This window comes from Chamaea fasciata, unplaced genomic scaffold (assembly GCF_029207755.1).
Source record: "Chamaea fasciata isolate MVZ Bird 193981 ecotype frontalis unplaced genomic scaffold, bChaFas1.0.hap1 SCAF_16, whole genome shotgun sequence".
NCBI classification, from domain to species: Eukaryota; Metazoa; Chordata; class Aves; order Passeriformes; family Sylviidae; genus Chamaea; species Chamaea fasciata.
In genome coordinates, this window is record NW_027094101.1 from 2,322,165 (window position 1) to 2,333,293 (window position 11,129).

General features: G+C 47.1%; 1 protein-coding gene across 4 annotated transcripts in view; it reads left to right on the forward strand.

Annotated features, from left to right (window-relative positions):
- ABCC1 (ATP binding cassette subfamily C member 1 (ABCC1 blood group)) overlaps window positions 1–11,129 on the forward strand; it is a 46,130-nt gene that overhangs the window by 32,823 nt on the left and 2,178 nt on the right. For all 4 annotated transcript variants that reach the window (XM_066198217.1, XM_066198216.1, XM_066198218.1 and 1 more), the window contains 11 exons: window positions 130–214; window positions 1,335–1,473; window positions 2,382–2,589; window positions 3,395–3,705; window positions 4,557–4,756; window positions 5,256–5,382; window positions 5,754–5,855; window positions 6,857–7,003; window positions 7,928–8,086; window positions 9,293–9,459; window positions 10,054–10,248. In XM_066198217.1, coding sequence (XP_066054314.1) covers window positions 130–214; window positions 1,335–1,473; window positions 2,382–2,589; window positions 3,395–3,705; window positions 4,557–4,756; window positions 5,256–5,382; window positions 5,754–5,855; window positions 6,857–7,003; window positions 7,928–8,086; window positions 9,293–9,459; window positions 10,054–10,248 — 1,840 coding nt within the window. The remainder of the gene's footprint in view (window positions 1–129; window positions 215–1,334; window positions 1,474–2,381; window positions 2,590–3,394; window positions 3,706–4,556; window positions 4,757–5,255; window positions 5,383–5,753; window positions 5,856–6,856; window positions 7,004–7,927; window positions 8,087–9,292; window positions 9,460–10,053; window positions 10,249–11,129) is intronic.

Consider the following 11,129-nt stretch of genomic DNA (forward strand, 5'->3'; position numbering starts at 1 on the left):
GTTATCTCTAAACACTTGTGTTCCCTGCTTTGTTTGCATGATAAGACTGCAGCTGGCAGTTAGGATTGAAATGAAATGCTTGCGTCTCTTTGCCTAACCATTTTCATGTTTACTTTTTCACCCTCTCAGATATAAATAGTCCATCTGCAAAGGAAGGCAAGCCTATAGAAAATGGAGTCCTTGCAAATGAAGCCCCTGGGAAGTTGATGCATAGGTGTGTGTTCTCTCTCTTTTTTTTTCTTTTTCTGCTCTTGCCCTCCATCCTTTCAATCCTGTCACTCGGATGTGAATAAACCGTAATTTGATGGTTATGGTATTTGGTAGAGGAAAATATATCATGCTGGATCCAGCAGGCTGAGAAAGGCCAGGCTGCCGCTGCTGCTCTGTGGTCCCAGGTCCAGCAGGCCCCTACCATGCACACACAAACAGCCTCCCCCAGGCCCCTCTGGCTGGGCAGGGGGAGGTTTGCTGCTGGCGGTACACTGCGTGTGTCTGTGCAAGGTGGATCTCTGCAGTGCCTGGGCTCAGTCCCTCACAGGGCCTGGGAGCTGCCCCTGGCTCCAGTTGCTGGCACGTGGCACTGGAACCTCAGCGGCTGCAGCGCCGCTCCAGGCTGGCACAGACTGTTGCACATTCATGTCTGCGCTCACACAACTCTCATGATATTCTTTCCGTGTAGTAGCAAGATATTGTGGGTTTGGCTTGCACAAAAGGGAGAGTGTTTTATTGGCTCATCCAGCTTTTGTGTGTGTTCCTAAGGCTTCAGCATTTTACTGCTGTCAGATGGGATGAAGAGCCAAGTGGACCTTTAGTCTGACCTAATGCAGCTGCTATTCTGCTTGCAATCACTCTGATCACACCTTTCCGAAACCATTTCCTAGTCTGTGCCTTATTCTTGTGGTGCTCTAGAGACACTGTATTTCTGGGAGGGGATGAGTGCCTGGGAGTTAAAGGGCCTGTTTTGAGGGGAGCGTGGGTACCCTTTCTGCACTCCAGCAGCTGCTGTGCTGACCGTGGGCTTTGGAAAGGCTGGTCTGGATGGTCACAGAGCATTTTGTTTCTGGAGTGTGATTGTGCAACCAGGATTCTTTATGTGGTGATTCAGTTGCTTGCACCTGAACATGGGTGCCTGGGACCTGAATGCTGTCAGGGAGGGTTAGGAGAGTGCACTGAGGGGAGGAGGGAGGCTCGAGGAACCTCTGGCCCTGTGATGGCAGATTAGGACATCTCCATAGGAGTGTAGACCACTGACTTGGAGCTGTGGGCTGTCGAAGCCTAGTTGTGAGGTAGCGCTTCTCCTGTGTCGAGATTAAAAAATTAATGTCTTCAAACAGGCAACTCAGTAACTCTTCAACGTACAGCAGAGACACTGGGAAGCCACAGCACCAGAGCAGCACAGCAGAGCTGCAGAAGCCGCTTGCTGAGAAGAATTCCTGGAAAATGATGGAGGCCGACACAGCAAAGACTGGGAGGGTAAGGTCTCCAGTTCCCACTTCCTGTGCCCTCTTTCAATTTTGGAAAAACCCGTTTCAGAAGAAAATAACTTCTGAAGACCCTGTAACTGGTGTGAGAATGGGCTGAGTGAATTCTTGAACTGCTGCTTGTCGTGTAATTCCTGATGGAAGTGTTGTTGTGCCCTCTGCTCCCAAACCTGGGCCCGGTGTTTGCCTGCGGGGAGAATGTCGACACCAAACTCGTGTGTGAGGTGATGGGCCTGACCACATCAAAGTGTTCAAGGAGAAATGAAAACCTTGCAGCTCTTTCTTGGAGAGAGGTTATGACAAATGAAAACTGCCCTTCAGTGTAAGGAGTTGACTCAGATGAATTCAAGCCAAGTTTCCACTGTAGACATAAGTATCTAATCCCAGAATACCCAGGGCTTTTTGAGAAACCTGAGACTGAGGTTCCTGGGAAAGTGGCAGTCACAGCTCCTAGCAGTGTTGCTTGAATCCAAGCTTGGATTGCTTGTTGTTGGTTAAAGATAGGTCATAGGATACGAGCCATGTGGAGCAAGGGTTGGTTTAAAGGCTTTATAGTCTTGTGGTACAGAGAGCCAGAAACTGGAACTCCTCAGTGAAGTGCTTGGCTCTGCTGCTGATGTTCTGTGTTACTTCAGGCAGCTCCCTCCCTACTCCTCCCTTCCCCTGGATGACAAGGGAAGGATGATGTGTGCCCGCCCTGGGGGAATGTTGCATTTGGCATGTCTCCATAGAATGCTTTGCAGCATGTGTTCCCAAGCAGTGGCTCTCTGGAGTGCGGCTGCTGTGTTTTCATGGCCTGATGGGAGGACGCTGACTTTAAATAGGTGTTGGACAAGGGGAAGTTGCTGGTTTTGAAACTCAGCTGCAAAATGAGGATTTCTTTTTGTCTTCTGTCTTCAGGTAAAGGCGTCAGTGTACTGGGACTACATGAAAGCAATTGGACTCTTTATGTCTTTCTTGGCCATTTTCCTCTTTATATGTAATCATGTAGCCTCCTTGTCTTCCAACTACTGGCTGAGTTTATGGACAGATGATCCTGTTATCAATGGGACACAGCAGAACACAACTCTCAGACTGGGAGTATATGGAGCACTGGGAATTTCTCAAGGTTTGCTTGGTCTTGTGTATTTTAAGATTTGCTGATTCAGCGTTTGTAACGCTCCTGGTGCCTGCAGCAGCATTTTGCTAAGGATTTGAGTGTGGGTTTTCACAGAAAAATGAAAAACTTGAATTAGAAAAAAAAAAAAAAAGGCAAGCAAACCAACCTATACAATTATTCAGTTACAAAATGTGTTTTTCCTTTCATTTGTGAATGACATTTCTCAAAGTGAGACGTGTTTTGCTGGCTGGTGAGCCAGAATTGGGACAAAATGTCTGATCTCAGAAGTGTCTCCTTGGCCTGTCAGCAGACTGTGCTGGCCTGGTCTGCAGGGGCAGTTTGTCCCTCCCTGCAGCCCCAGCCTGCCTCAGCTGCCCTGGCTGGGGTTTGCTCTCCATCCAGGGCACTGTGGGGAGGCTGCTTCAGTGATGTTTTGTTTTGTGTCCTCTTTGTGGTTTCGAGTTTATTTGCCATGAAACCCAACACTCCAAGTACCCCGCTTCAGAACTGCCATGAAAATCCCACATTAAGAAACAAACGCCAAGTGCAAATTCAGTGATTTTTGCTCAGGGAAAGTGTTCAAATATTACACAAATTTTTGTAATGGAGAAGCAATGAAAGGAATGTGATGTTTTCACTGGTTTTATTATTTTTTTTTTTTAACTACTTGACATATTTGCTGAGTCTACCTGAAGTGAACCCTAGTTCTCAGGATTATTGTGCTAGAGACATGCTAATGCTAAATGATGACAAAATGAGGAGAATGTTTTTGTGTGAGAGGTGGCAGCACCTAATAATGAGTCTCCTTTTCTAGGTATTGCTGTGTTTGGCTACTCAATGGTTGTGTCAATAGGAGGAATCCTGGCGTCACGACACCTGCACCTCAACCTGCTGCACAACGTGCTCAGGTCTCCCATGAGTTTCTTTGAGCGTACTCCCAGCGGGAACCTGGTGAACCGTTTCTCCAAGGAGATAGACACCATTGACTCTGCCATTCCCCCCATCATCAAGATGTTCATGGGCTCCACGTTTAATGTGATCGGGGCTTGTATCATCATCCTGCTGGCCACACCCATAGGTGCTGTCGTCATTCCACCCCTGGGACTTCTCTACTTCTTCGTGCAGGTAAAGGGTGTTGCCTGGGGGAGCCAGGAGCAGCAGTCACATCCTCTGTTATTTAAGACAGTTCTTACCTTGCACAAGGAAGGATTTTCGTGTGCTGGATTTGAGTCATGCTTGACTGACTGTGCTTTGCACGGTTTACTGATAATCTGACGGTAGCACAGCATTTCCTTCCTTTGTCAAGTGTAAAATGACTTCTGTGCAGAAGCTAATCCTTTAATACCTACTTTATAAAAATGCCATTAGATTTTTGTGGCAAATTTTGCACAGCTCGTTGCTCAGAGCCCAAATTCAGGAAACATGGGCTTCTCCAAGACTTCTTTCCAAACATGAGAGTAGCCTTTAGAGGGGTGTTTGTGTATTGCTCATGTTCCTGTTTCATCAGAATATTGTCTACAGAGCAAGAGAGTGGATGGCAGCCTTTCATTCGTGTCCTGTGTGGGCAGGGTGTGCTTGCCTCACTCTGGCGTTACTCCTACAAACTAGTAGAGCCAGCACAGATTGAAGAGAAGCAGCTGGGGTTTGACTTTGGCTCTTGAATCTGTAAATCCTTTTGGCTCCATTAGTAAACCTTAAAGTGGTGATATGTGTGTTTTATACTGTTGAACTGAACTTGGTGATAGAAAGGAGAAAATGGCTCTGACATGAGATGGGCTGATTGGCAGTTGTTTAAAGGCAGCAGAGTGTACATAATGATCCTTTAGGCCTGCAAGTGTTGGAGAAGGTGTGTATTCCCATGTGTAAGTTGACTATCTGTCACTAACAGCCCAGATGGCAGGGGACTGTTTATGATTCCCCTTGTCCTTCCAGACACAGTGTGGGTGTAACCATAGCTCTCATACTCTGATCTGCAGAGATTTTACGTGGCCACTTCGCGGCAGCTCAAGCGCCTGGAGTCTGTCAGTCGTTCCCCCGTGTATTCCCACTTCAACGAGACTCTGCTGGGAGTCAGTGTCATCCGAGCCTTTGAGGAGCAGAAACGTTTCATCAAGCAGAATGACATGAAGGTGGATGAGAATCAGAAAGCTTATTATCCAAGCATTGTTGCAAACAGGTACCAGTGGGGCTGCAGTATGGAGCAGCAGTTTCCTGGGGATGATGTGGATCTGCTGGCTGTGCTCCGTGTCAGTCACAGCTCTTGGCATGCTTGTCCAGGGCAGGGAAGCCTGTGTGGATAAATCCGTTTCAGAATGTTCTGTTCAAACTTCTGTGATGGAATGAAAATTACTTCTGAATCTCTCACCTTTCTGAGAGTTCCTGCCTTGCTTCTGGGTTATATTCTTTCTAAAGTTTTGATTTATTGATCCCTATGTTCAGAAAGCAGTTGTAGTTAAGACAGGAATTTATGCACCTGAGAGACTTATTAATTTTTGGTGCCTCTAGGTTCACATGCTGCTGAAGCAGAACCTCACAGATCTTGCAGTGCCTGTGTCACTAGCAGGACACACCAGCCATATTATCTTACAAAAAAAAAATGTGTAACAGACCATTTGTTGTCCACATCCCTGGTCTCCGTGGGTGAAGTACTGGAAAGATGTTTTTGTGCCTTGCAGGTGGCTGGCTGTCCGTCTGGAGTTCGTGGGGAACTGCATTGTGCTGTTTGCAGCATTGTTTGCAGTGATTGCACGCACCAAACTCAGCGCGGGGCTGGTTGGCCTCTCGGTGTCCTACTCACTGCAGGTAATTTTGCCTTTGCTGAAAAGAGCCAAACCTCTGAATCATTAGATTGCATCAGAAAGTCAGAACCTCGATATGCCTTTGGATGGAAAACTAATATAAGGAACATAGAAAATAATTGCAAATAGCATCTGAGAAGATGCTGGGAAGTTTCTTCTGTGCTTTCCCTGTGTGAGAGGATGTGGCCAAGGCATCTCGTCCCGTGCATCTTTAAGGCATTTAGGCTTTCCTCTGGTCCAGCACTGATTAGCCAAGATCTTGCCTGTGTTTATGCATTCCATGAAATTGCAATGTTTTGGTTGTTCCATGTTTTTCATTTATTGCAGGTAACCTGTTCAGTGTAAACTGCTCTCTGACTGCTTTCCTCCTTGCAGATTACAGCGTACTTGAACTGGCTGGTTCGCATGTCATCCGACCTGGAAACCAACATTGTTGCTGTTGAAAGAGTCAAAGAGTATGCTGAAATGGAGAAGGAGGTACATGGAGTTGTCCACCACTCTTGGGAAAGCCAGTGCCCGGTTCTGAGGTCTCAGCTGCCCACTGAATGGGTTGGAGGGTGGGCCTGTGCTCTGAGCGGAGGGCTGGGACAGAGCTCAGGGCTTTGAGTGCCTGCCACAGACTGGCTGGGTCTCAGGGGGAAGTTCCTGTTGGTGCTTTTGTGGTGTATCCACTGGTATTTACACAGTGCTATTTAGGAAATGGGTTCTTATGTTCAAGGCTGAGCAGTAGGGCAGCACAAATGTTTTGGTTTCCTAAGACTTTAAACGTGGTGTTTTTATTTGTTTCTCTTTTTGCACTCAGTAGGGGGATTAAAAAGGTTTTTCTTTTCTTTTGTTTTGATTCAAATCACATAACTCATTTAATGCGCAGTTGTTCCCTTTATGGTTACAGAGTTTCCCGGGTCTTCCCTTTGCCTTGCCTGTCACTTCAACCCGACCTGGGTCATTTTTGTAAACAGACATTAGGAAGGTCCTTCCTCGAATTTTTTCTTAAGTTCTGGTTGCAGAGCAGTGTTTATACATGTAAAAACCGTTTTATTTGGCAGTGGCAGCGAATGCAGTGGAGTGTGTTCTTTGCTTTCTCACCTCTGTGGGAGGCTGAGGCAGCAGCTTTTTACCAGCTTGTTAATATTTTAGTGCACAGTCTCAGCTATACTGCTTCTAGTTGCAGTGTGGCTACCCCAGAAGTTTCCTCGCCGTGGTGGGGTGTACAGACAGGTTGTCTGAATGTGTGCTGCCTGCGTGATTCTGCCATTGGCAAGAGGAAAGTCTGTCCAGCAAGTGGGACTTGAGATAGCCAAGCCCTTGGCTACTCACCGTTTCATCTGTCTTGAAACAACTCTCTCCTCCTCTTCTCATCACAGTTCCTTTTGCAAATTATCCCCTTAGAAGGATTTTTCTTAGCTGCAACCCGAGTCCTCTGAGCCCATGTTGGTTGGGGCAGGAGCTGATCAGGGGTGTTTGTGTGGCTCTTTCAGGCTGAGTGGAACATTGAGCTAACAGCCCCAGCCAGCAGCTGGCCCGAGGAAGGGAAGGTGGAGTTCCGAGGGTACGGTTTGCGCTACCGCGAGGACTTGGACCTGGTTCTGAAGAACATCAATGTCACCATCAATGGGGGTGAAAAGGTAAGGGCTGAGTTCATAGTAGAGCGTTGAGCTGGCAGGTCCGCACGCATAAGCAAAAGAGAGATTTAACCCTGTACTGTTACGTGTCTGGGGTTGGTAAGAACTAGAAAAACTTGTGTGGAATCAGCCCAGGTGTAACTGCAGATGTTGTGGGCTCTCAGCCTTTGCAAGGTGTGTTCTGCTTCATGGATAAAGAGACGCTGTTGTGTGAGGCTGCCAAGTATCATTTGGCCTGGTTTCATTGGGAGGTGAGGTTTATCCTGTCTTGTCTCCCCTTCCCAGGGAATTTTGCTACTTTGTTTGCCACAAGCAAAGAGTAGGTTGCAGAGAGATTAAGTTAATTATAATCTCAGGAAAACAGCCTACAGTAGAGGGGGGAAGCCTCATCTAGTGAGCAGAAGCTGCAAGACGAAACTGCAGGAAAAAATGGGAATTCAGAGCAGATTCTCTGGATCTGGCCAAGCCGATCTCTGTGTTTCTCCTCCTGCTTCCTTGCCCATGCACTCACACACGGCCCACCCCAGTCCTGTGGGGATTCTCTGATGTCTCTTAATAGTGTGATCTTGCACAGCAGCTTAAAAGGTAGCTATGACAGATTCCTTATTTGTGGTAGCCGACTGGGCATTTGTTTTTTCCTGAGTGCACACTTTCTACCTACAGATATGGGCAGAATGCTACCTCAGATGGTTAGAACGGGCAGATGGCAAGAGGTGTATCAGCCAACCAAAGTATCAGTCTTTTATATTTGAAAAGTATTGATTGAGACTTCAGTCTAACTGGGAAGTAAAACGTAGTGTGGAACTGAATGCTTTTTGTGTGTGGATAACCACAGAAGTGTGACAATGTGTCCGTTTCAGGCAGAAATGCTTGGAAATGCTTTAGCTCTTTCCCAGCGTAAGTTGTTCTTGTATTTCTTCCCAACAGATTGGAATAGTTGGAAGAACAGGAGCTGGAAAATCCTCACTCACTTTGGGTTTGTTTCGGATTAATGAAGCAGCTGAAGGTGAAATTATTATTGATGGGATTAATATCGCGAAGATTGGACTCCACGATTTGCGGTTCAAGATCACCATCATCCCTCAGGTAGGTGCAAAATCCTGCCACTCCCACAACTCCTTTGCTCTTTGCACTACAGTGCTCTTTCCATAAAGTTCTGAGGAGAAAATTGTTATTCCTCCTCTGATCTGCGCTGTGAAGCTCAGTCACTTCAGCTTGCTCTTTCATGAATTGAAGCCAAGCTTTTTTTTTCCCAGGCTGGTTTCAATTTGCCTGTGCCAGGTAACAAGTAGGAACTTGGCTGTGGCTGAGCCGTGTTGTGGAAGCAAAACCTTGGCCTCTGGATTCAGGAGCTGATCACTTACATACTACAGAAAGCTCAGCCACAGTGGGAAGGGGTGATCCCAGCTGAACACCTGCTTGGGATCCCTTTGTGAACTGGGCACAGTGTGTGCTCTCAGTGCTGTTCTTGCATAGAAACCTGCACATAACCATCCCAGTCTAGCCCAGCAGCTGTGGGTTTGATAGTCCCAAATATTCGGAAATACAGCTTTACAAGCATTGGATTTAGTTTCAAGTGTTTTTGTTCTTACTGTGTCCCCTTTATTGCCTGTTCCGATTCAAAGCAAGACTATAAAATGTGATGTTTTGAATTAACATTGCAGCACGCTGGCAAAAACAAGTGAGCTCACTGTAAAAGGTTTTCTGCAACACCTCTTTAGGAAATCTGGGGGGGGGCACTTTGCTTTCTCCTTTTGATTGTTTTGCATCAGTATTTCCAAAGTAGTATTTCTTCCTGTCTGAGAAAAAAAAAATGGAGTAATTTCATTCATACTGCAGCTGAAGAGTTTGGAAATATTCACAGATGGTTAATTCCCTAAGGAGTGAAAAGTTGACCTGGTAGTCCCTGCTGACAGAAAAAAGGTTGAACAGGGAGCGCCTCTTTTTTAGCCTAGAGGTCCAGTAAAAAGAAAGTTGGCTGGGGTGTGGGTGTTTTGGTTTGTTTGTTTTGTTGGGGTTTTTTTCTGAATTCACGAGTTACTGACTAATGGAAAGGTCTGGACTGCAAGAATCTGCACAGGGAAGACGTCAGGCCCTCACGAAGAATAAGGAATAAGAGTGAGGGAGAATAACTTTTCATTGGGAAAAAACAAGCCCTCACTCGTAAATTCAGTATATTAGCTTGCTTGCAACTGCATCTGTACATGTTGTTTCCCTTTGTTATCTAAGAAGTACTTTTGGAGCACGTGCCATATTCTGTGTACATTGTGAATGACCTCTCTCCATGACCAGGATCCAGTGTTGTTTTCTGGCTCTCTTCGTATGAATCTGGATCCTTTCGACCAACACTCTGATGAAGACATTTGGAGGTCTTTGGAATTGGCTCACCTGAAGAACTTTGTGTCATCCCTTCCTGATAAACTGAATCACGAGTGTGCTGAGGGTGGTGAGAACCTCAGGTAGGTCAAAGAAAGTGTGTGCTGAACTGAATCGTGAGTGTGCTTGTGGAAGTTCTAATGCCCCAGCCCCGTGTGAGAATCTGGGGAGGCAGCTGGAGAATTCTTAATGCACGACCAGGCAATCAACCACTAGGTTTTATTCAACATGTTTTCAGCTCTTGAGTTTGGGAATTTCAAATAATTTAAGAAATACTTTGAATGCTGGGAGGTTTGCCAGCTTGGGCAGCCTTGGAAAGCATTTAAGCAGCAGCAGTTGTTTATTCTAAGGAAGTAGTTCACTTGTTATTTGCACCTTATCAGGGGTTTATATGTTCAGTTTGTAGAAACCATTTAAAATCCAGTCCTCAACACTAAGTCAGTGAATTCACTAAGTCAGTGAATCAGTTATGCTGAAACCACTTGTATTCTCTTACTACACAGGCAGGATTCATTGGAGGGGGATGTAGTTTCAGGTGCTGTTAGATATTCTGCAGGGAAATAGTAAGACCCACCTTATCTTTAGAACAAGGAATTGCCAGGTTTCAAAATGAATACTAATAAATGCTCTGAACTCGTTCTGACTTTCCTTCCCACCCTCCCATCCCATCTGTGCAGTGTGGGACAGCGCCAGCTGGTGTGCCTGGCACGAGCTCTGCTCAGAAAGTCCAAAATCCTGGTTCTGGATGAAGCCACAGCTGCTGTTGATCTTGAGACAGATAAGCTCATACAGTCAACTATAAAGTCTCAATTTGAAGAAAGTACTGTATTAACTATAGCACATCGTCTGAACACGATCATGGACTACACGAGGTAAAGTGATGCTGCTTTTGTCTTGCTGACTGTGTGGCCAGCACTGTGCCCCACTCAAATGGGAATCCTTTTGTTAGTTGGATGTTTCCTGGTTTGTTTTTAGCTGCCTCTGCACAGAGCTGCTGGAATCCCTGTTTGGAGGGGTAGGCTGTATGTGTTGTGGCTTGTGGTGGCTGGTCTTGGCCTGGGGAGCTCCTCTTGTCCCTCTGTCACACTGCTGGTGTGCTGCTCCTGTCTGGGCAAACTGGGAATGGGAGAGAGGCAAGGACAGGAATCTGTTCCTGGGTCTTGCCCTAATTTAGGCACAGACAGCGTAGGGAGTCCAAAGGGGCACATCCCACCCTCTGAAGCTGACTTGGACTTCCCTGTGCCAGTTGCAGAAGCTGTGTAACAACAGTTGGTGTGGAGAGGTGTTAAGGGAAGGCTGTCCCAGCTCTTGCAGGGTCTTACAGGCCCTCACACACCTTGACAAGAAGTGCTGCCAGCTTGCTTCTGCCTGGCTCAGAGAGCAGCCCAGAGTCTCCTCTGCAGGAGGAGATGGATGTGCCGTGTGTGCAGATGGCTGGGTGACCGTGTGCCGTGTGTGCAGATGGCTGGGTGACCGTGTGCCGTGTGTGCACAGGGCTGGGTGACTGTGTGCCGTGTGTGCACGTGGCTGGGTGACCGTGTGCCGTGTGTGCACAGGGCTGGGTGACCGTGTGCTGTGTGTGCACAGGGCTGGGTGACCGTGTGCTGTGTGTGCCCATGGCCGGGTGACCGTGTGCCGTGTGTGCCCATGGCTGGGTGACCGTGTGCCGTGTGTGCCCATGGCTGGGTGACTGTGTGCCGTGTGTGCACAGGGCTGGGTGACCGTGTGCCGTGTGTGCAGATGGCTGGGTGAC